We start from the raw sequence: 23,817 nt of genomic DNA on the forward strand, positions 1-23,817 counted from the left end.
ACTCATCACTTCTCTCAAAGTCGATGGACCAAAAGTAATTTTTAACCTGTTCCTTGCAGTTATTGTAGTTTAAGAACAAAGAAGTAATTAATTTAGAACATGTACCAAACCCAGCAAAATCACTCAGGACAGAAGTAAAGATAAAAAAAGTAACATTGTTATTGTAATTTCCAGGTGGATGCTGAAAGTGTTGGCTAGATTACAAAAATGGTGACTCCCAAAACTATATTTGATCTTCAGAGACAGTGTTTAGTTTTGTTTTGTTTGAGAATTCTGAAACTCAGTTTGTTCCAAATACTCAGTTTCAATGGTATCCTTGAGGATGAACAGCCTTTGTATGACTACAGGCTGATTCATATTCCTTGCTTCCCTCATCTCTGTATCTTCCTGGTTCAGATGGTATGAATCAAGCATTATCTTTATCCACTTATGCAGCTCTTTTGGAGTTCTGCTCAATCACAAAAAAAAAATATATATATATATATATATATATATATATTTATATTTGAGCAATGCTAGCACAAAACAAATATTCACAAATTACGCCCTTGGAATTTCGTCATATGATCATTTTTGCCCTTGTTATTAGGTGGATGACGTGGCCTCAAATTTGTATGTTAACGTGCTGACATGGGCATGTATTGGGACTTGATAGGCTGGCTAAGATGGGTACTGGGGATGATGTGGACATGTATTGAGTGTTCGTGCCATACAATACCGAGTACTTGGGTTAGCCGGCCAATGTGGCTTCAATAGAAACCTATGTCAAAACACATTGATGTACATATTTGAAGCTACGTCATCCATTTGTTGATAACAAAACAAAAGCAAAGATCGAAATGGTAATTTTTTTAAACGTTCAGAGACCAACACAGAATAAATTTTAAAGTTCAAAATGAAAACGAGGGGTGGTAGGTGGATTCCCCACTTTGAATTTTGGCTAATATACGAGGTAAACTCTGCAGACTAGTGACTAATGAAACTTGTAGGAGAAATATGTAATCACAATGAGAAAGTTTTCAATATGATGGAGATGAAGCTTACTCACGTGTACATTGCATTCGGATCTCTGGCTTCGCTTCCATCACCAGGGGCGAAGGCTGTTGCTAAAGCAGAAAATCGTTCTTCGGGATCAACGATATTTAGCAAATGCTTTAACAGCTTTATTTCTTTTGGGGCCATGCTTCTAAGACTGCTTTTGGTGGCTCTGTATAATCGATACATTATTTCCTTCACCTACATTATAGAGATAGAAGGGGACGATATAATACTTCATTTAGAAGTGTTTGAGAAGTTTTGGAATGTAGAAACATTTTCAATATATCAATCATAATGAGAAGGTACAACATCTATTTTATATGATACGATACTCGTTTGAACATGATAAAATAGTTGACACAAGCATACAACAAATGACACTGTATTTTGTTTCAACATAGACATGGTTAATGTTGAAACAACAGAGAGCTCCCCAACTCTTCCATAGATCGACTTCAAAGTTAACAACCAGGAATTAATATTTTGGACAAGTATTTTGGTCAATGCATTATTAAATTATAGTTTAGAAGCAGAATGAGCAAATTTAATTGCTATTTGATACACATTAAATTCTATATTAGTCCTTCAACTCTTGTGTTAATTATATTTTTGTCCCTCAACTTTCCAACATTCAATTTTAGTTTCTGCCTTCAGATAAAATAACTATTTTACTATTTGTCTGTTAATATTTTAACAAATCTGACATAGGTACTTTTTCTTTGTTGTGTGCATTTTACCTAATTAATAAATGTCTATATGCAAAAGGGCTTCAATGTAATTACTAATTTTAAACGTAATTAGACTTTCGTTTAATGATTAATGAGAAATTAAAGGTGAGGGCTAAACTAATGTTTTAAGCTAAAGTCCAGAGACAAAAACACAACACTTGATAGTTGAACGACTAAAGCAAACTATTTGGAAGTTTCGGTATTAAAATGATATAAATATGAACGTTTAAGGACTAAGATAAGATTTAACCTAAACATTACCTCATTCTTCATGGTTGTGGATTCTTTTGCAGAAGCCCATGCACTGTTTATCAAAAGAATCAATGATGAATCAAGTTCCTTTGCCTTTGCAAGACTTTCAATCTTCTCACAAGCCACATCCAGTGAGGGAGAATTCAGTATATCATCAAATTTGGCCTGCGCACAATCCAATGTGTCCACATATTCTAATGTTCTATCGTAAGCACTAACCGCAGACAGACATCTGGCCGCCAGCCGAGCCACCGCTGCTCAAATAGAAAAAATGATTTATGGAAGACAAAATCTTTGTTTATTTTATCTCCAAGTTAAAATGCTGTTACAACTCAGATTATTGAGAAATCATAAAGGTGAATAAGAATGAAATGTATGTTACAGTGTGAATACATGATGAAAATTGTTGAATAATCCTAAAACTAAATTTAGAGAAAAATATGAAAATTTTCATTATTCAGTTCTCTGATGGAAAAATGCATGATGGGCGGGCTTCTCCATTTAAAGAGAACAAATATATTATCCTAGCTAAACTAAAAGATTAAATTCATCTGAAGCACTTATAAAGATGGTTAAAAGATAAAAATCTAAACTAAATCTTTGGTTAAATTTAAACTCAATCAACAAGAGTCTTGGTTTAATCAAACACAGACACTCAGGCTATCAAATGTCAAAACTAAGATCAAGAACTGAAAATTTTCAAACTATTACCATCACGGTCTTCTAAACTGTCGTGTGTTTCCGAAATCAAAGTAAGGAACTTAAAGAATTCCTCTGTGAAGTCTTTGCGCCGCTTTGCAACTATTGCATTAATGTCGGTCGGGCTGTCCTGTAATTCCTTGAAGAGTTCACTGTGGATCTCCATTTCATCATCAATCTGCATATTTTCTCAGTCGTGATCAAAAAATGCAAAAAGATGAAAATTTGGATTCCTAATTTTTGACACTCTAGTCACTGGAAACAATCACCAAACAATAAGCAGTGAATATTTATAGCTTAAATTTTTCCATAAAATGAAGCAAGATATGAGGAGCCATTAAGTCTTTCATAAAGAAACATCATAGCAGGAGAGTTAAAAGAAATGGAAGGGAAGAAAAAGAGGACAAATACATACCCTTTTCACCTTTCTCCTAAGTGAAATTAACCTCTCTTTCATACTTGGATCGCTCTCCCAATCCACCCGCCTTTGGCAATGACTGTAGAAGCTCTCCCTATACTTTTTCCACTCCTCCCTAAATACCAAAAGCTTCCTCCATTCTTTAGTCTTGGGCTTCTCATTCAAGAAAATGTCAATTATTTTATCACAAAACTGAGAAATGGTATATCCCTCTGCAACTTCCATTTCTGATTGCGCTTCCATTTCAGCTGTAGCTACATCATTCGCTCCTAAACCTGAGAAGCAATTTTTTGCTCTCAACTGACAGTGAAGCCTTGGAACTCTTCCAAAACCCAAGAAGCACCACACACACACTTAATTCCTACTCTTTAATTCGATGATTGCCCGTTTCCAAAATAGTTTTCATGTGTGAGTGAAAACATCTATAAGGCTATTAAAGATACCGTTTAAATACTATTTTGGTCTCTCTACGTTCATTTTGGTCTATGAAAAACATCCACTTTGGTTAATACTTCCAATTTTTGGTCCCCATAGTTCTATAAAGTGACTTCCAATAATAATTTCAGCACGACACTAAACTCAATAAATTTATGTAGGCCATAACTTTGTAAAAGATTTCCGTTGCATAGAATTTATGTTATAATTTCAAAACAGTGACCAGAATGGCTACTTATCCAGTTGGAAGACAGAGGATTGAAATGAACCGAAAGTACATGTTAAAACTTAAAATATGATAAACGAATGTAGAATTAGGAAGCCCTAAAAATCGAGGAAGAAGAGAAGAAAACTCACTTGCAGTTGCTTTCAATTTCGTTGGGCTCGTAATTGAAATAGTTGTTGGATGGTTGGATTTGGATTTCTTGGGTGATAAAGCAGAGGAGATGAGTGGATTTCTAGGAGCTTCTGGGAGTGCTTTTGGGAAGATGGAAGTTTTGGGTGAGGAAGAGGAGAGGTGAAAGGGCAAGTAATTCGCCATGGCCATGGAACAAATTTTGAAAGAAAGCAAGGGAAAAAGCCAGATATGGTGGCCGCACTCTTCAATTATCCCATGGGTGAAAAAAAAACCAACTACATCGAACCGACCCGGTCCAATCTACGGGATTGGTTCGATTCTTTAAAAGAAATTGGACTCCTTGGTTGAGAAAATCCAAAAATTTAGAGAGAATTTGACGGAACTTTGGTTAAAATAATAATGAGTCTCTGACCAGTAACGATTTAGTTTTAATATTTTTAAATTATTGACAATTTAATCTAAGTCTTACAATTTAAAATTTGTAAACAATTTAATCCTGTCATAAAAAAATCTATCGTTAATTTTTATCATATAATAGTTTTATTTTTGTAATTTATAAACACGATCTACATATATAAAAAGAAAATTTAACAAAAAATTTCAACTAAATCATTACAAACTATGGACTAACTTGTTATATTATAAAATTTATGGACTAAATTGGTAAATCCTTGTTAAAATTGTAAAACCAAAAATATTATTTAAAAAAAAACCAAAAAGACCAAAAAAATGTTTTTTAACCCAAATTTTACAAAATAAAACTTAAAGAACTGCATTTAACTTTTAAACAAAGTCTCTCTCTCACCGCCCTCTTCTTTGTCAGGCAGCCGGCAGGGTCTCTCCCCCACCGTCTCTCACTCTCTGTTTACTAAGCCGCCGCGGCCGGCGGCCGGCAGCCGTCTGGGATTGTCACTCATTCTCTCTCCTCTCCGCCATTGCCGCTCTCTCTGAGTTCCAGAAGTTTGTTTCTCTTCGCCAGTTTTTTTATTGTTCCCTCTTTTCGCATAATTGTCATACAAAGTTCTCTGTCTCTCTCGCCTTCTCCCTTGTTCGAGTGTCAAACAGCACGCGGCCGGAACTCTCTTGGACCCAACGAGCAAATTCGACGAAGGTAATGATGGCATACTGTAAGTTCAGTAAAAACTTCTGGGCCAATTTTTGGAATTACAATGTCATATTTTGTTGTGATCGGATTGATCTTATCGAAGGGTTCAACTCTTGATGTGTGTTGCAAATTGGATATTTGAAATCTTTGCTATTATAATTTGTATGCCCTTTTTGTTATGTAATTATTTAATACGAGATTGGTTATACAACCTCCGGGAGAAATGAGATTGTTACACCCAATTTCTGAAATGTTCTGGCTATAACAACAATAACTTATTGGATTTTCAGCTGTCCTGAATTTTCTCTTCATTGTATGCTGAAATTTTTATCTGATTGTGGTGCTTGTTCGTTTGCCCGGTCTGAATTAAAACTGCCAATTACTCCAAATTCTCTGTTGTAGAGATGGAGATGATGGTGATGAAAAAGGAAAGGGTGCACAAATGGAATGTGCTCCCATTTTCTGCAATAATAAGTTGATAATTTTCATGAAGGATTTATCTAACCTATTAGTTTAAGCTTAGACTATTAGTTTGAATCTTTGAAATGTCATTTCCTCTTCTTGAAATTAATAGTTTACGTGTTGGGCTTTATGAATAAAATTAATATCAGAGCTCATACGTGTTAGAGAGTGTTAAATATAAAAGATCAAATATATTTTATCATATCATGTTAAGCAAGCTTTTGGATTCAAAGGTGATTTAACCCCTTCACCTAAATTATTTTGCAGAATTGAAATGGAAGAAGTTACATTTGATCACAGGTCGAAAGAGAAGATTTTCAAGATTTTTGAAGAATTCATGGCTAGGTAGTCTTAGCCCCATTTTTGTCATTATCTTTTAAAGATTTTTCAGGAAAGAAAAATCTCAACTCTATACTCATGGCCGGTTTTTCAACTGATTTAGAAAATGTAGTTTGTAATCAGCCTGTATCATTTGAACTTATGCCATGTTGCTCCACAAAATTAGGAGTCTCTCGTGTTCGACTTAACTTTTTACATCCTTTCTTTTATACCGTTCGTGTCTATCATTAGTGAATGTTCGATATCAATAATTTTCCAGTGTTGCGAAGCTCGAGGAATTGGGGACTCTAGGAAGCGAGTTTCTTTCTGGCTTTCAGCAAGGGCTTGGTTGGTGTTCTATATCTTAAATAATACTTGTCATTGCAATTTTGTGGGGTTTATTGCTGGAGAGAAATAGTATAATTTTTAGATGGGTGGAGATGCCCTTGGAAGAGGTGTGAGAGGTTGTTGAGTATAATACCCCTTATGGGCTTTGATTACTAAACCATTTTGTAATTTTCAGTTAAATTTTATTCTTAAAGCTCAAGGAATTGGGGACTCTAGAAAGCAAGTTTCTTTCTGGCGTTGTGCAAGGGCTTGGTTGGTGTTTTGTATCTTAAATGATACTTGTCGTTGCTATTTTGTCGGGTTTATGGTTGGAGAGGAATATTAGAATTTGGAGAGGCCCGGTAAAGAGGTGTGGGAGGTTGTTGGGTTTAATACCTCTTTATCGGTTACTAAACTATTTTGTAATTTTCAGTTAAGTTATATTATTTTTAAGTGGAGTCTATTTGTTAGTTGAACTCCTTTCAAGAGGCTAGTTTTTTTATGCCAGTGTATTTTCTTTCATCTTTCTCAAATGAAAGCTTGGTTTCTCATAATAATAATAATAATAATACTTGTCATCGCATCTATTGTTTGGATGAAATGTTGTGTTTCATGGTGATTTTTTTCCCTTCCAGAGCTTCTTCGACGACCTGCTATAAATAGATCATCAAAATTGATTGAGGATGTCATAGAAACTAACAATACGGAGAATCTTAAATCATACTTTGAAGCTGGATGCATCAACACTCATGATGGTGTCCAAAGTACAAAAAAGTGTATGTTTCTATCCCGACTTCAAGTGAGTGAGTTTGTCGATAATTTAATGCTTGTATTAGTGAAATTGATCTCTGTTTTACATATAAATGAGAATTGAAAGGGTAGTCTCATTCTCTCCCTTCATGTTTCTCTCCTTTTCCACCTCACAATGTGCTTATTTCAATCAGAAGATCTTATGTAACAACTAGCTTAAACTGATTTTCTTTGATGTTTGCATTTTTTTTTTTTTTGGTGTCTTAGTTACTTTCCTCTGTCCATTTTTCCTGGTCTAATATCAATTTCTTTTTCACATACACCAAAAATTTGGATACGGAAGTGCATACATGCCGGATTGGACTGGATGATCATTTGAAAAAAGGTAAATGAATATCCCTATTAAGATTGAAACTTTTCACTAATTGTTACATTCTGTAAGCATACATCTTTCGTAACAACAAGTGCACAAGTTCTTCTCGATGTCTATATGGCTTCCTCTATTGGTTATGTTACATAGGTTTTATTTTTTTCGTTGGCACAGTTTTGTGGAACTTTTCTGCATCCTTATAATGTACTAAGGCACATTCTTGTTTCTCCAATTGACACTCGATCAGCCTGAAGTCTTCATCTTTGTTATTTACTAGATTCGTTCTTCTAGGAAGATATTTTCTTATTCTACTTCACGTATGTTAGTCATTTCAGTACATTCTTTGGCATCATATTGATATCTAATTATTCCATGCAACAACAGCAAGGAGCTTAATTGATGAACTCGAACACCTACTCAATAATGCGAATATTGCATTGGAAACTGAAAATTCACCGCGTGCTTCAACTGTCTCCGATGAAGATGTAGAATTGGATGAAGAAGAAGCAACCGTTCCAGATGAGGTAAACTAGGACTCCTATTTCTTTTCATTTTCTTTTATGGTTTATGATTTTTCAAAAACTTACATCTATTGTTACTTAGAAGTTGGAAACATCGTCTCGGGCATGCATTTTTATGTTTTTCGTTTTAATTAATTCCTGCCTTGTTCAGAAACTTGATGCTAATGAATATGCTTTATTTATGGGGATCATCAAATTTATGGTCAAGAAAGACTACATAATGCAGGTAAAGTTCTTCCTCCTTTGTTATTTTTCCTAGCGAAATACCAATTCTATCCTTCTCTTCTTTTTCTAGAACTCGTTATCGAGGACTTCACTCCTTACATTATGTTTATAGCCCGCCCCCTATAAATCCCGGGGGAGATATCTCCAAGAAACGCAATGCTATCCAAATTTAACATTATCACAACTGTAACTTGATGCAGGAGAAGATTATTTCTGGTCTAAGTCTCAAATCATCCTCCGGGGAACTCGAAACGTACTGCGTCATGTGGTCGCTACGACCCTATATTGACGATGAAATCATACGTCGAGCTTGGAAGCTCGTTCTGTGACTGGTAACAACTCTCTCTGTGAATGATTTTGTCTTTGAGATATCAATAGCTTGCAGTAAGTTCAATAGCCAAAGGCTGATAATTGTGGTTTCTTTTAAATCAATATCCTCCCCGGGAGCATCAGAATTTGAAAGTTAGACAGCTTAGTTGATCTTGTGATTATGCTTTTTTACAGATTGAATGGAATTTTTTTCATTATGAAGTTTGTAAAGAATGACTTATATTACAGATATATGACATAAATGCATATTTTTGTTGGATTTGTTTATTGGATAAAAATAAGATTTAAACTTAAATCTATGCTAGCAGTAAATATTGCCAATTAACTTTCCCTGTCAATATAAAATCTTATTAAAGTGTTGGTTAGTTTCCTAGCTACAAGGGAATGTGTTAGATTTTAAAAGTTATAGTGTCAATTTTACAAAAATGTTGATGAAAATATTGGCAGATATTTCAAGAGAATTTATAAAAATAAAATTATAAAATTTATTTAAATGAACAAACAAGTATTTTACTCTAGATAAATTTGTTATTAATGTTATGCATATATTAATGATTTTTTAAATATATTTTAAATATTTTGTCGATTTTTTTACTATATATTTTTTATATCAATATTAAATTTATAGACATATGAAAATATATCGATGAAAATTTATATATTTTTTATATCAATATTAAATTTATAGATATATGAAAATATATCGATGAAAATTTAAAATGTTTGGGAGCATGATATTTGTAAATTGTAAGGGAGCCATTTTGTAATTTCTGGGGTCTAAAGGTAAATATTTACTTTGTCAAGAACTTCCAAATAAACATGGAATTTAGTGTCTAATTATTGCCATGAAGTGGGGCCCACAGATTACTCAAGCAAGATCGATTATGTGGGCAAATTGGTATTTTTGTCCCTTTTCTTCTTTTAATTTGGACTTTTAGCTCCTTCTAAAATCTCATATTCATGATCCTCTCTTCTAATTTTTGACATATTTTCACTTTTTGATTTGGTAAAATTGTCAAAATATTTTGTTATTAAAAATTGTAAATTTCTTCATAATCTTTATTCCCTCCCCCAAATCTCTTACCATAAACTTCACAATAATATATTCAATTACAAATATAAAATATCTAACTTTTAAATGTGGAAAAATCAATTATAAATTGAAAAAGTACTCAAATAGTTAATGACGAATTTAATATAGAAAAAAATCTATTTAAAAGAAAAAGTTGAAATTAGAATATAATTATTTAATCGTCCGGATTTAATTAAAAAAGTCAAGATTCCATAAATCTCTAGTCAATCCGAGATTTAATTGACAAAGAGGACCAAGAAGGAGAAGAAAAAACTGAAACTGTGTTGATCCCATCCCGAGATAGCACCATCTCGGACCAGGATTGCATAATCCATACTGGGATTGTGCTATCTCAGGCTAGGATACACACCGTTCCAGTTTTTTATTTTTATTTTTTTAATATTGTGACATTTATTATTGGATCAAGCAATTTTTTTTTTCAACATAATTTAGTTATTGGAGATTTTTGTGGATTGTGTCATTGGTTTTCAATTGGTTATTATATTGATATTTTTTTCATATTAGATTCAAATTAAAAAGAATTTGTGAGGGTAAAGATGAGAGACCGATAGAAAATTTTACTTTAAAAAAAAACAGAAATATTTTGGTAATTTTACAAAGACGAGAAATTGAAAAGGGTAAAATTAAAATAGGAGTCGATGAGGGGTACAAAATTCAAATGGATTATAGAATGAGTCAGAAATCTCAATTTCCTTGCCCTCACTTTATTATTGAAATTAATTTAAATTTTGTTTTGGCTAAAGGTTAATTTAATAGAATGGTATCATTCCTAAACTTCACAAACCGTTAAATTACCAAATTGGCCTTTATCTAGTTCCATATGTAAAGTTTAATTAATTTCAATTTAAACTCTTTAATTTTAAAATTTTTATTACAAATCATCTCTAATTTTTAACATTACAAGTAATTACCATATTAAATAAGTGGATCATATTCTATCTATTTGGTGATGAGTAATGACTATGTTAGTTTAATATACTTTTAACCTAAAAGTCATATAATTTTAATTTTTTAGATGAGTTATGAGAGTTAACTAAATAATAGAAACAAAGTTAAAATTAAACTGATCCAAAATAAGAATTTAACATATTTTCTACACCGAAGTTGTGTGAACAATTCCAAAGCTACTTAAAATTATTTATTTAAAATAAGATAGCGATCCAAATATATTTTGTTCTATGCACTTTCAATTACTTTCAAGGTCAATATATTTTCAATTTTGGTTCATATAATATTTGTACTTCTAAAATGTTCGTTGGGTCTCTAAAAAGTAACTCTTTTAGTCTTTATTTTCAAAAGTTGAACACAAATTATGCATATAATGGAAATTCTTTAATATAAAGGTACGGTTATATTGAATATAACATCGGGTTGAAATTGTGATAAAAATAAAATTAAGAGATCCACTCTTTAAAATTATTAGTGTAGACTAATGTCTGATTCTATTTATTTCCCACTAAACCAATAATTTAAATTTAAGTTGATGTCTTTAGAATGAGACTAATAAATCTAGCAATTAAATCATTTAATTTAAGAGATGATGGGATAAAAATCCTGTTAACCATTTTTCTTATAAAAATGTGAATTTTTTTAATTATAATTTGCTAGGATGGGTTCGAAATTTTATTTTGATCTCTTGAACGGTTCATATATTTGTTCAAATTAACTAATTCTAATTTGATGATAAATTTAACTTTTACTTTATCATCTATAAGCTAATTTTACTTTATCGTATATAATCAGCTTAGTTAATTCATTTTATAAATGTATTGAGAAATAAGGAAATATATACCTACCATGGAAAAAGTTATATATTCCATATAGATTTGTATGTACGTGTGTTTCTATATATGAATTTTCCGAATTAAAACTAAATAAAAAACTACAACCATAAGTAATTTCATTGGGAATTTTAATTTTTTGTCAACTTTGATTTAACTTCTGTTTTACCCATTTAACATAGAAACTTGAAGATGGTTTCTAAATAATTATTCCTCAAGATAAACTATAATGCTCTTTGGCAGTCAATATTGATTTTTTTTTTCTAATTTAATATAATTCAACTCGTTGAGGCACCTTTCACTTAAAGATTTTTTAATTTAAATTTTTACTGCCATAGATTATACTAAAAAAACAGTTTTTTTTTTCTTATCAACATTGAAATGGTAACCTTTAATTTGCATTATTGAAGGAATCCAAATACTTGACCAAATTCTATCTAAGATGATCGTTTCCTTGAATGCTGTGAAAGAGTAATTATGTTGTCCTAAATAGAAAAACTTGTTTAAATATGTATTGTTTTAATATTTCATTTTTATTTATTTGTTTAATATAAGATGTCGATTACATAGGAGAGGGAAAAAATTTAAGACGTAAATAAACAAAGTAAACATTTGTCCAATTGTATTGTATATACTAGCATTATTTTGAATCGAAGAGTAATTACATACAATAACAATGATATGTAGGAAAGTCAACGATGAACATTGTTTTGGTGAAAATACTTAGCTCCTCACTCGTAAGGAAGAACTTTGTCCTTACTACCATTAAATATTTGAGTTCCTCCAATATTTTCCTTATTTTGGATGGCAAGCAAACGTTTTCGAAGGATCTTGACCATAGTTTGAGGGTTGAGACGTCGATTGTCGAAGAAATTGCATGGCTCAAAATCCAACAAGAAAGGAAAAATATCAGGACACCGCCATTGCATAGGGCTATAAACGCAACCTCCATGCACGAAATTATAGAACTTGGTCTCCTTAAACAGATGGCTCACCACAACATCAGAGGAGTAAAATGCCCTAGGCATCTCCATGGCCAGATCTAACTTTTTGGTCCATATTCTCTTCTTGTAATTCTCCATCACCCATACCTCGGTCGCTTCCACCCTCGTCCCCTGCACCATCATCGCGAGTTTTCCTTCGTACTATGAAAGCTTTACTCGATGATCAAAGTCGTCGTGGTTTAGCGGGCGATAAAGGAGCAGCTTTCGGTGTGAAAGTCGAAAGTGAGTATGGTTTCGTAGCTAAGGAGCCAATGAGCCAAGCCACGAGCAGAAACATTAGGAGAGTGAAAGGCTATGTCGCCCATCTTTAAGACATACCTGGCGCTCTACATTCAAATCTTTGAAAAAAAAACATTTTAAAATCAAATTAAACATTTAAATAGTTTTTAATGAGATCTCTCTAAATTATAGTCAAATTGTCATATTTTAAAAAAAAATCCGAAAAAGTTTTTATCTTTTTTCTCTTTTTCAAATTTAAATATAATTCAAATACTGTTTTTAAAATAAAAATATAAAAAACGAGTAAATGGTTTTAGAAGGTAGATGTTTTTAATTTTAGAATAATAAAAAATTGTAACAAAAAAAAAGGTCAAGATATTTTTTTTTTTTTTAAATTATCTTTAAGACGAGTGCCCCAAACTTCTAGCTTCTAGACTATTTTCTAATTATATCCACTTTACCACTTTATTAGAATAAACCATCTATTTTTTTCTTTTTTTACATGAATATTTTTCTTTTGCTAATTGATTATAATATATACATAAAAACTACCAAACCAATAATGTAAATTTAAGTTGATATCTTCATAATAATGGGATTAAGTAAATATAAGCAATTAAATCATTTAATTTAAGAGGTAAAAAAAAATTATACAAGAAAGATTTGAAATTTTTATTTTAATCTCTCGATGTTCGGTTCATATATCGATTCAAATTAACTAACCATAATTCGATAATAAATTCAGCTGAATTAATTCGAGTAATTTGAATAGTTTATTTTATATATATGTTAAAAAAAATAGTTAAATTTTATATCTACCATTTTGTACAAAGGAAAAATTATTTATATTTTCATTTACTTTATATGTACGTGTGTGTCTATATATGTATTTTCCAAACTAAAACTAAAATAAAAAAGTACAACCATAAGTTATTTCATCGGGAATTGTAATTCTTTTTTTTTTTGTCAACTTTGAGGCAATTTACTTTTTTGGTCCCACTATCATTAATGCAATCAATCTGTAATATCTTTTGATATAAGGTAAATTAGTCACCAACTTTGACAAAATTCTTCCATGGGACCATTAGTGATGAAATTCAATAATTAATAGTGGCTCTCATTGAAGCAATTTCTCACTCTTTTTTATTCACAAATTAATGTTTGGTCAAATTTCTTTCCTTCGTTTTGGACTAGCAATGAGTCGCTTTGTTGATTTTAAAGTTAATTATTGATCATAAATATAGGTATTTGTCAACATAAACTTAACTCAATGATTAAAACATTTTGTTTATTTCTTAAAGTTCGAGGTTTATATTTGTTGTACTAAAAAATTTACTAATTTCAATAATAAATACTCAAACAGAATTACTTTTTTATTACTTGTATTCAATACATTGGAGAATCCATCCCAACCACATCTTGAAACTCAATTCCCGATTTTTTTGTAATTTTAAAGAAAAAACTTGTATTCAAGACTAATTAAATTATCCTTTTTAATTCTAAATTTCTATTGCAATTCTAAATTTATTTAATCTTCTAATTACATATTTACATCCAATCCTGATTATTTAAAAAAAAAAAAAAAGTTCTTTTACCCCACCAAGTAAATACTAAATATCTTTAAACTGAGGGCATTCTAGTACTTTAGCATCAGTAGAACCGGCCCGACTCTCCACCTCCGTTAAGTCCACGTGTCACTTATTTCTCTCAAGAACCCCGAGTCGTGGGGTCCGCTTGTCCAAACGTTCTTATCCTCAACAACAGCTCTTCTCAGCCGACCGATCCATTGGATCGAAGATCAATCCAACGGTACAGATTTCATCTCTATCCCAAGGCGACTTGTTCGATGTTTAACGCCCCCAATTCTCTTTAAATATCTTCTCCGCTCCGCCTTCAGTGATCTTACATTTTCAGCACCGCCTCTTCCTTCGCCGTGCCGGAACGGAACAGCCATCGACCATTTCTATCTTTTCCGTTCGATTCGCCGTTTTCTATGGGCTTACTCGACCATCTCTGGGACGATACCGTCGCCGGACCGAGGCCGGAAAGTGGCCTCGGCAAACTTCGCAAACACTCCACGTTTCCCGGTCGATCTAGCTCCGGCAAGGGTACGCTAAGCCCTTCTTTATTCCAGTGCTCCCATGGCGGACACTTTGTGAACCTCGATTAACTTCAGCTGAAAACTCTAATTATAAGCATAATCTTGGAATATCGATTTAATTTTAGATGTAAAAGAGAGATTCTAATTTATTGTTGATAAATCTTTTAAACGAGAGACCTACTGTTGATTTTGCCGTAGAAATAACCAGCAGCCCGGATTTGTCCGGCAACTTGCCTGGATCTATACTTTTGAACTGAAAAGATGCTCAATAGATGCCTTAAACTCCATAGTTTTCTGTGTTGACTTTTATTTTTTTTCTTGTTTTTTTAATAAACTTCTTTTGGATCAGAACTGGATGGCGGGAACGCGAGATCGTACGGCGACGAATCTTCAGAGTCGCCGATGAGGATCACGCGGAGTATTATGATCGTAAAACCTCCAGGTTACCAGTTCAGTTCGCCTCCCATTTCACCGGCCGGATCCAATTCTCCGGCGTCTCCCTTTTCTGGTAAGTTACAGAGTCGTCCTTTTCCCTTTTCTCTTTAATGGAAATGACCAATATGCCCTTCATATAGAGTCCAAAAATGCCCAAACATTTAAGATTTATCTTACACGAGGGGGTGTTTTTTGTCCTTTGGTGATGTGGTCTTCTTCATGATTGGACAAGCTCAACGCACAGTGGGTGTTTGTTGAAAAGCCATGGTGCTAATTAAGCCGGGTTTCATATTGTGGTTTCATTCAAAGCTTCTCTTTGTTTAAAGCTTGATCACCATAGAATAGTTGATCCAGTGACCCACCGTATTAATGGGGAATTATTATCAAATTTCGGTTCAGTCGTTGTCAATTCATTGCATGCTTCTATTTTTGTGGACATTGTTATAGCTTTCTAATGTGGAAATGGAAAACTGGGCCATTGCAACATGTTCTTCTGTTCTCTGGAGTGGCAAGGAGATTGCCTTGTTTGTTGGTTAGGAGGTCTTGTCAAACTTTAAGTGAAAATATTTTCGTGTGGATCTGCTTCTTTGATACAAAAAGTTGGATGAGGTAGGTGGGAATGGTGGTTGAAAATGAAAACGTAGAGCTTACTTCATAAGCATGCATTTTGGTCTAATAAAAAATCTGGATCTTGTGGAAATATTATTAGCAAACTAATGATCATTGTTACTCTGTTGACTGATATCCATACACCAAAGTTTTTTCTCTTATGGGTTCCATTTACTGTTAAAAAAAAAATCATCCGGAAATTCATTAACAATTGAAAACTTTCTGTGATTTTGCTTTGCTTCATGTTTCATTTTTGTTAAACCACTACTGAATCCAAAAGTTGGGTTATACAGTAAATTTAATCATTTATCCATGAATCCAGAATTGCGGCAACCTACTAGCTTAAGCTTCAAAGGTGATTTAACCATTTTTAGGGTCCCTTTGTTTTGTTCTTTCATTCATCTTTTATGAGAGCTAATTCCTTGTATAAACGATTCTTATCTTTGATTAACATACTTTTATAAACGGTTTAGATGAAGTTGTAGATTCATTAGAGAGTTCATATCTTAGCTTCTTGGAACTCTGTGTTTGTTTATAACTCATTTCTCCCTTTTGGAGGTAGAGAATCCTTCCGGTTTCGAAGAAGGTCGACATCAGATGGTTACGAGAAGGCAACCGAAGGTGGACCCGGGAGCTCTTCTTCTCCTCACAACATGTGAGATCTAAGCCGCCCTTCAAGAAATGCTTCTCAAACCTTCATAGATTATGTAAACTTTTTTGTTGTTGTGTATTGTGTAATGCAGCTATATGCTTGTGAATTTCTGTATGAAGGTGTTAGAAAATTAAAGTCTTGTAGGAAGGAAGTTATCTATAAGTATAATATATCTATAGGAGGATATCTAAAAGCGAGGGAGCTTATGGTAATTTTGATGTGTGTAGATGAGGGGGTATTATATGTAAATATAGATAGAAGAAGGCATCTTTCAGTTTCATGTAGTAGTTGTGTCAACCTCTTTTGCTGGTTTTGTTAGTGGAATCAAAAGGCAAGTTCTTTTCATGTGGGCCTTCTGGATTGGCTTTCATTTTCATTTGAAACTGCAATATTTTCCTTTGGGTGGTGCCCACATGGCACCAAATCAATTCTTTGGACAGATGCTTTTTATTTAATCAGTGCCACTTTCAAGTTTTAATGCCACTCCTCTTATGGTAGGTTTTTTTTTACAACATGGGTGGATTTGAACTCGTCCTCTTTTAGTTGAGGATGTATGTCTTAATCGTTGATGATATATGCTTTAATTCATTAAAGCTATATTCGATGTTCGAGTTATGTGGGGAGATTTGAACTCATACTCTTTTATTTGAGAATGTATGTCTTAATTATCGATATATCTTAATTTGTTAAAGCTATGCACGATGCTCAAGTTATGCTTGGATCGTGTTATGTCCGGAGTGGTTGGATTTTGAGATGGGATTTTATCTCATTTACATCATACTTGAGGATGAACCTAATAATTGATAAAAATTAGGTTAAAAAAGACTTTTAGAATTTGTCCATTCGCTAAAGTAATAATTTAGTTTTTGAACTTTAACAATTTAGTCCTTATATTTTTAAATTGGTAACAATTTCCTTAACTTTAATATGTAACAATTTATTCATGGTAATTTAAAGTTGGTAACGATTTAGTTTTTATAATGAATTTTTTTTTCTTTTTTTTTGGTTAAGTTTCTTATAGGTATAGATTGATAAACTAAATAGGGACAAAATATGTTTATGAATTAAAAAGATTAAATTATTATATGATAAAATTTGATACTTAATTTTAATAAAAAATTTTACGATAGGGACTAAATTATTACAAATTTTAAACTACAGGGACTAAATCGTTACAAGTTAAAGTTCAGAAACTAAATTGTTACTTTAGGAAAAGTACAGTGGGACTAAATCGTTACAAACTGAAGTTCAAATACTAAATTGTTACTTGAGTGAAACTACAGGGACTAAACATATTTTTTAATCTAAAAATTATATTGAGCCTATTTTAAAAATTTTAGTAATTAATTGTCTTATTTTAGTCTTTATATTACCAAATATTTTGTTATTTCTCGTCTTTTATGCAACCTTTTATGTTCTTTTACACAATCTTATCTTTTTTGTTACACTGGTTTATAGGTCTCGGGTTCGAACTTTCTGGTGAGCTTAATAATAAAAATTTTTAACGTCTCTCGAGTCCAGATCTTGAGGTGGACGTGGGTGCCCCTGGGTATAGGAGAGCAAAGCTACGATTCCCTTTATCAAAAAAAAAATAAAAATTAGGTCTCCCTGTTTCAAACTCTGTTAAATCTCGCAGCAAGTCAATGTTGGCGACTAATGCAAGTTGCAAACCATTATTGGAAAATATATTTAAAGATTATAATGTGACTAGACAAGTTTGTCCTAATTTTCCTTTTTTTTTTAAATTGACTAATTCAAAGTGCAATAATTATTAATTCTAATGTGATTGTCACATTAAGATTTTCTATTCAGAATAAATTAATAAAATCATAATAAATAAATTGAAAGACAAATAAGTGAGTCATAGAGTATATAATCAAAAAATAAGTTTAAATGCGATTTTAGCTCGCAAAGTATGTAATTCAAAATTTACTCAAAAACAAAAATCCAAAATTAACGTCTTTTTTTTTTTAATGACAAAATTAATAAGTCAAATACATGTTGAGTTTGTTTATCTCTGTAAAATAGTGTTATGAGATATTTATATAATATTCTTTTTTATATTTGTAAAAAGAAACATATTCTTTTATACCATTAAAACACAAATTATGCATTAATTCTACTCCTAACCTCAAGCATATGGACATGAGTCAAAAATTCCCTTAACATCTAGAATTTAATCTTCCACTTTTTTCTACATGTAACTATTCGAGAAAAAAAAATTACAATAGAAATTTAGATTTTTTTTTTTGAGTTTAATAATTGAGGAATGGAACCATTGATCTTTAATATGAAAATATATATCTTATCTACTGAATTATACTCGAATTGATAACCTGGCGATCAAATTCTTGGTGGGAATCATCAACCTTATAATGTTTTAATAACGGCTCACGCGATAACAAAAATTTTAGAATTAAGAAAGATAATTTAACAAAAAAAAAGTCTCGTAATTAGTCGAGGTGTACATAAGTTGGCCCGAACACATAGATATAAAAAATAAAAATAAAAAGTTTAAGTTAGTGAAGATCGTTATCAATATAGTTTTGAATATAAGTTTTTGTTGTTTGTGTTGTACCTTTCTTTGGAATTTTGAGACACTTTTTGGAATATAATCTTAAATGGGCACCACATATTTTGTTTTCAATTTTCAATTAGCATTAGGGATTTTCCTATTTGGATGCTACAATCATAAGTGGATTCCAAGCAATTATTGCTAATAAATAAATTTTCTGATGGGAGAATTTGGTCATTTTAAATGCAGAATATATCATTTAGTCTCTGTAACATTTTTTAAATTTTCAATTTCGTCTTTGATATCTTTTTTTTCAAATATTAAATACTAGATTTTAAATCGAAAATCAATATTTTTAAGATTACTTTTTGAGAGTAGAAATATAAAATTAAATAACTTCATCAATCATATAATAATAATGTTAGCAAAAGCAAACATAGTCTAATTACCTCCAACCGTGAGTTCGAATCCTCCCAACATATTGTACTAAAAAAATATATAATAATAATATTATATATATACATATATATATAAAAAGAAGGTTTAGCATAGTTGACCAGGATTAAATATGCTTTTTATATTAAAGAAAAACTTTTGTGAACGTACTTTTTCTTCCTCTATTTTGATCCCTAAACTTATATATTTTATACTTTTATGGTTTTCTTCTTCTTCCATTTTTAAGAAACTTATACTTTTAAATTTATTTCATTTTAATTCTTCGATTATCAAAATGTCTATTTATATTCCTAAAGCTGATTTTAATTATATGTATTAGACTATGCTATTGAGTGGATGATATTTATTCATATTTAATATGTTTAAATACCGTTTTAGTTTCTATAATTTTAATTTTGGTTCATATACTTTTAAACATCTATTTTGGTTTATATACTTTCAATTTTTGTTTATTTTAATCTTAATTTTTGTTTCATCCCTCTACTTCTAAAAGGTGATCTTATCTCATTTGTTTCTATCACAATTTTAGTGCATTAAATTATTTCTAATGTATATAAAATTTGTGTTAAAATTTTACAAATAAAGATCAAAATATTCACTTTTTAAAAGCACAGAAACCAAAACCAACGTTTCAAGTACAAGGAACCAAGTGGAAAATACAATTACTATTTAAACCTATTTAATACTTTTTATAATTAAATTTTCAATACTTTTATAACCTTCTTTCTCTCTCTAACTCATTTTGGCTCTTTCTCTCTCTCACCGCTCCCAACTCAATCCAATCATATTATAGTTGAACTTTCTCCCTCTCATAATCTGTTAGACCTAATTCAATTCAATCATATTGGTATTGGAATTTAGTGGTTCAAATTATTTTAGCAGAGACCATATATAATTTTATTATTTTCTTAAAAAAATTATAATAAATTCGTAAATATTCACTGGGCCATTCATTAATGAGTCCGGCCCATTCATTTACAAGCCCAAATGACATGGGCCTAGAACCAACAACAAGCCCAAAAAATTATAATTGGGCCCAATTTGCAGCGAGGACTCTGATTGTGGAGTATCCACCGGCACCAAAAATTTCGTCTCTCTGCAAATCAGAGCATTGTCTTCTTTCTTCGCTTCTACGAACTGTAATTTGCACCCGAGAAGCTCAAAAATGGAACAAAGGACCAAGAATATAAATATTCGGTACTTATTCATGCTGCTAAATTTCAATCTGCTGCTTCCCTTTTTATCCGGTAAACTTTATTTCTTGATTTTCTTTTCTTCCTCGATTTCCTATGAGTTGTGCGATAGTGTTAGATTTATAGCAAAATGATCCGTAATTGTGTTGAATTGAAATATATTTGGTGATAATTGTGATTACTGTGCCTAATTTCTGGAGATTGCAGCTGGGTTTTGGTTCCGTTGTTTGGTTGCTGGGAAAATTGTAAAGTTTTTTAATCCGTCTTGTGTGTAGTTTGCTCCTACTTGAGAAATTGGATGATGTTCTTTCCATTTTATCTAATCTTTTGTCTCGTATCTGGAAAAATGGTTGTTGTTCCGAATCTCTGAAATAAGCAGCCATCTATCAAGTTTTGCGGCACTCAATATGGGATTGTATTTTTTCTTGTGTAACACAAAAATTTATGGCATTTTCTCCTTTCTTATTAATCTATAGGTTGACTTGATTATATTAGTTTGGAATTTGGATGAACTTCCGCTAATATGTTGTTCAATTCTGCGTTCCTGCTTATTTATTATTGCTTATATGGGAGGTAGAAACAGCTTCGTTGTATTTTCTACCTTGTACTGCATTACTAGTCCAAGTATAGGTATTGTGAGGTAGATTATTTTTTTACCTCTTTTCTGTTTCATTGTTTTTCATAATGCAAATAGGAGTTGTTTGACAAAATTGTGTTTTTCTTGCAGGTGAGTCAAATGATGTCTGCATTTCGCAAGGTGGTCGTTTCCCACCCTTCTCAATGGAAGGAAAACCTCCAAAAAAGGTTAACAAAGCACAAGATTTGACGCTTTGCCGAGTCTTCCGAAAGAAGACTTGCTGTGGTGTAGCCCAAACGCACCCGGCTTTGCTTTCTGTTAGGAGGCTGGCTTCAACAGGGGAAGGCAACCAGGAATGCTTGCAATTATGGGAACTTCTGGAGTGCTCGATCTGTGATCCACAAGTTGGTGTTCAACCTGGACCTCCTCTAATATGTGCCTCTTTCTGTGACAGAGTCTTCAAAGCTTGCTCTGATGCTTACTTCTCTGTCGATGCTAAAACACAGGTGAGCGGATGGTAGGGACCTAGAGATTTTTTTTTATTTTTTTGGCTGGTAATGTGTCGTAAACAGGTTTGGAGTATTAAATAACCGTGATAATTTTCATCATATGAGGTTCTTAAAAACGATTGTCTTAGTTGCACATAGATCATGGCACTGATTTTAGAAGGAAAAAGAAAAGGATATCTTATGACTAGTAAATTCCTTGGTTAAGTTATTAATTTAGTCTCTAAATGTTGAATATTATGTGTATTTGGTTCTTCAACTTAAAAAAAAAAAAAAAACAATGATGTCTCACAACTTTAGGTTATGCTTCTATTTAGTATCTATTATTAATACCATTAATACAATGTTAGTGCGATATACTAATAAATCTATCTAGTTATTTGGTACATCATTATAACTGTACCAAAATTTATCTAATGGTCATATCACGTTAATATTCCATTAAATAAACACAATGTTCAAAGTTGAGGACTAAATTTATACTTTTAATGTAAAACTTTTAAAGCATGGTGCCAGGTGAATTTTGTTGTTAGTTTCTGATTGGAACTTCATTAGAATTATGTTTATATGTTAATTTCAGCTTTCCAGATGCACTGTGTTTTTAACCAACATAATGAGAATTGAGATAGTAAAACATGAACTCGAACCCAAGACTACATATACTTCCTGATTAGATTTTATGGTTCAGGTTCTAGCACCATGCGGAGTGAATGACTTTGTGTGTGGCAGGGCTTCTCAATGGGTCTCGAATGGCACGGAGCTTTGCAGTACTGCAGGTTTTTCAGTTAAGATGTCAGATGAAGAAACCTCTTGTTATGGTAGTAAAACTAGACTAGACTCCATTGCTAGTTCGTGGAAGACTTCATCATCTCCAGTGTCGTCCCGAGGAACAGGGTACTTGGGTGTTTTAGAGGATTTCCAGCAATGGGTAAGAGAAATGAGTTTCGGGGAACAGGTTTCTTGGCTGATTGGTTCCATGGTGATTACGGCAGGCCTTCTATTTTCCAGGTTGGGGAATCTAAACATTTTAATTACATGGTGTTTTAGTTTCCGAGGCTTGAACATGTCGATGGCTATGCTTTAGGTATTAACTTCAATAAGATGGGACCTGTGGTTCAATGAGGAAGACTCAAAAGGTAGTTAGAAATAAAAAGTACTTGGCTTATGTTCTTAATTCTAATGAATACTCGATCAAATTAAATGTTTAAACTATGTTAGTGCTTGATGCGTATGAAGGACATTAGTGGGTTTTCAATCTTTTTATAAGTTCTGACTATTAGTTACTTGACACTACGGGATTGAATACTCAAGTAAAACAATAGCAACCAAATTCATAAAAGATAAGGGAAGGAGTTTAAGACTCAAAATGTTACAGTTCTTTGTTTTCATCTGTTCTATTCTTATAATGTCTATAATATGCAGCAAAAGGAAAAGTCATAACCAGCGCCAGAAATACGCTGCTATTCAACGAGCAACAAAGAAAATGGAAGCAAAGACGAGCCAGAATTCAATTGGTACTCAAGCAATCAGGAGAGGAAGTAGAAGATGACTGTCACCTTACATCTAGAGACAATATGTCTGGCCAATTTGTGAGTAAAACTATACCTCTTTTCTATGCATTTCAAAAAATCCCAAAATTTTTAACGTTTCTTCGCGTCGCTTCACCGTATTCTTCTTGTCTAGCTTATATTCATTAAGGTTCACTATTTGCAGAAAAATTGGACTCTGGTCTCCACCAAGTTCTGATGCTTCAAAGTAGCAGCCATGGTTGCTCTTCCATTAAAATGAAAGAGAGAAGATAAAAGGGGAAAAAAAAGTGAGTCATCTAGTTGTACAATGGTAGGAAGGATTGAAAATTGTGATAATTTCCATGGAATTGTGTATTTAAAATCATCTCTTGTCAAAATTCAGCCATATTCAGATTTTCTCTTTTTGTAGAGAGGGATTTTTTTAATCATAGAAGAATTTTGGGTGAGCCATAACAGTTTGTTGATGACTTGATGTATACTGATGAAGCAGCTTCATTAACTTGGTAAATTCTGTAATTTAGTTTTGAAATTTATTTGCTTGCTTTCTTCCCCTTGTGTTTCAATGGAGAATGGGTTGAGCTTTCAATGGTAAAACGAAGCCTCCAACCAACAAAATGTTATGAGAGTTGTTGGTGAAAAATCTTTGAATATTAGGGTTTATTCGTTGAAATATTGTTTCTCAGGCTAATCACGTGTGAGAGTGAAGATTTAAATTTTTGGGTTTTTAACGTGTCTTGTTCTCAATTAATTGAACCATGTTCAGATTGATTTGAAAATATTATTAGATGGCATTTTGAAAATAATTCTTAAG

The 23,817-nt window shown here is 32.1% G+C and overlaps 4 protein-coding genes across 11 annotated transcripts; 3 read left to right on the forward strand and 1 right to left on the reverse strand.

Annotated features, from left to right (window-relative positions):
* Positions 1–135: 135 nt before the first annotated feature.
* Positions 136–4,158, reverse strand: LOC111018874 (endoribonuclease E-like protein). Of its 4 annotated transcripts, none has more exons than XM_088128267.1 (6): positions 3,928–4,158; positions 3,133–3,410; positions 2,730–2,895; positions 2,028–2,272; positions 1,049–1,236; positions 136–387 (listed from the first exon to the last, which is right to left on the reverse strand). In XM_088128267.1, exons 1-6 carry the CDS (start codon positions 4,115–4,117, stop codon positions 372–374), a joined length of 1,083 nt encoding a protein of 360 aa, XP_087984393.1. In that variant the 5' UTR covers positions 4,118–4,158; the 3' UTR covers positions 136–371. The 4 variants fall into 4 exon arrangements, with proteins under 4 accessions (XP_087984393.1, XP_022150822.2, XP_022150823.2 ...); XM_022295130.2 differs by having other exon boundaries at positions 136–448; positions 3,928–4,157; XM_022295131.2 differs by having other exon boundaries at positions 308–448; positions 1,045–1,236.
* A 538-nt stretch (positions 4,159–4,696) lies between these two features.
* Positions 4,697–8,597, forward strand: LOC111018794 (FAD-binding protein). 2 transcript variants are annotated; one of them, XM_088127182.1, is made up of 8 exons: positions 4,697–5,055; positions 5,763–5,840; positions 6,094–6,161; positions 6,776–6,916; positions 7,234–7,275; positions 7,645–7,784; positions 7,933–8,007; positions 8,207–8,597. In XM_088127182.1, the coding sequence occupies exons 2-8, from the start codon at positions 5,770–5,772 to the stop codon at positions 8,333–8,335; spliced, it is 666 nt and encodes a 221-aa protein (XP_087983308.1). In that variant the 5' UTR covers positions 4,697–5,055; positions 5,763–5,769; the 3' UTR covers positions 8,336–8,597. The 2 variants fall into 2 exon arrangements, with proteins under 2 accessions (XP_087983308.1, XP_022150735.1); XM_022295043.2 differs by having other exon boundaries at positions 4,697–5,039.
* Positions 8,598–14,325: 5,728 nt separating this feature from the next.
* LOC111018856 (dormancy-associated protein homolog 3) lies at positions 14,326–16,575 on the forward strand. 2 transcript variants are annotated; one of them, XM_022295102.2, is made up of 3 exons: positions 14,326–14,541; positions 14,884–15,042; positions 16,141–16,575. In XM_022295102.2, the coding sequence occupies exons 1-3, from the start codon at positions 14,427–14,429 to the stop codon at positions 16,242–16,244; spliced, it is 378 nt and encodes a 125-aa protein (XP_022150794.1). In that variant the 5' UTR covers positions 14,326–14,426; the 3' UTR covers positions 16,245–16,575. The 2 variants fall into 2 exon arrangements, with proteins under 2 accessions (XP_022150794.1, XP_022150795.1); XM_022295103.2 differs by having other exon boundaries at positions 14,328–14,541; positions 16,137–16,575.
* Positions 16,576–20,258: 3,683 nt separating this feature from the next.
* LOC111018882 (folate receptor family protein) lies at positions 20,259–23,066 on the forward strand. 3 transcript variants are annotated; one of them, XM_022295142.2, is made up of 5 exons: positions 20,281–20,448; positions 21,122–21,477; positions 22,166–22,485; positions 22,562–22,613; positions 22,900–23,066. In XM_022295142.2, the coding sequence occupies exons 1-4, from the start codon at positions 20,367–20,369 to the stop codon at positions 22,566–22,568; spliced, it is 765 nt and encodes a 254-aa protein (XP_022150834.1). In that variant the 5' UTR covers positions 20,281–20,366; the 3' UTR covers positions 22,569–22,613; positions 22,900–23,066. The 3 variants fall into 3 exon arrangements, with proteins under 3 accessions (XP_022150835.1, XP_022150834.1, XP_022150833.1); XM_022295143.2 differs by lacking the exon at positions 22,562–22,613 and having other exon boundaries at positions 20,259–20,398; XM_022295141.2 differs by lacking the exon at positions 22,562–22,613 and having other exon boundaries at positions 20,284–20,448.
* The last annotated feature ends 751 nt before the right edge of the window (positions 23,067–23,817 follow it).

The sequence above is a fragment of the Momordica charantia genome, assembly GCF_013281855.1.
Source record: "Momordica charantia cultivar OHB3-1 chromosome 8 unlocalized genomic scaffold, Mcharantia_2.0 BLBB01000008.1, whole genome shotgun sequence".
Taxonomy (NCBI): domain Eukaryota; kingdom Viridiplantae; phylum Streptophyta; class Magnoliopsida; order Cucurbitales; family Cucurbitaceae; genus Momordica; species Momordica charantia.

Bases quoted from the DNA above. Each gene is read 5' to 3' on its own strand.
- LOC111018874 (XM_022295130.2), bottom strand. From the start codon at position 4,117: ATGGCCATGGCGAATTACTTGCCCTTTCACCTCTCCTCTTCCTCACCC. The intron at 3,411-3,927 runs GTGAGTTTTCTT...ATTGCTTCTCAG, and splicing joins GAAATTGAAAGCAACTGCAA to GTTTAGGAGCGAATGATGTA. The intron at 2,896-3,132 runs GTATGTATTTGT...GAAAATATGCAG, and splicing joins TTAGGAGAAAGGTGAAAAGG to ATTGATGATGAAATGGAGAT.
- LOC111018794 (XM_088127182.1), top strand. From the start codon at position 5,770: ATGGAAGAAGTTACATTTGATCACAGGTCGAAAGAGAAGATTTTCAAG. The intron at 5,841-6,093 runs GTAGTCTTAGCC...ATAATTTTCCAG, and splicing joins TTTGAAGAATTCATGGCTAG to TGTTGCGAAGCTCGAGGAAT. The intron at 7,276-7,644 runs GTAAATGAATAT...ATGCAACAACAG, and splicing joins GGATGATCATTTGAAAAAAG to CAAGGAGCTTAATTGATGAA.
- LOC111018856 (XM_022295102.2), top strand. From the start codon at position 14,427: ATGGGCTTACTCGACCATCTCTGGGACGATACCGTCGCCGGACCGAGG. The intron at 14,542-14,883 runs GTACGCTAAGCC...CTTTTGGATCAG, and splicing joins TCGATCTAGCTCCGGCAAGG to AACTGGATGGCGGGAACGCG. The intron at 15,043-16,140 runs GTAAGTTACAGA...TTTTGGAGGTAG, and splicing joins TCCGGCGTCTCCCTTTTCTG to AGAATCCTTCCGGTTTCGAA.
- LOC111018882 (XM_022295141.2), top strand. From the start codon at position 20,367: ATGGAACAAAGGACCAAGAATATAAATATTCGGTACTTATTCATGCTG. The intron at 20,449-21,121 runs GTAAACTTTATT...TTTTTCTTGCAG, and splicing joins GCTGCTTCCCTTTTTATCCG to GTGAGTCAAATGATGTCTGC. The intron at 22,486-22,899 runs GTTGGGGAATCT...TATAATATGCAG, and splicing joins GCAGGCCTTCTATTTTCCAG to CAAAAGGAAAAGTCATAACC.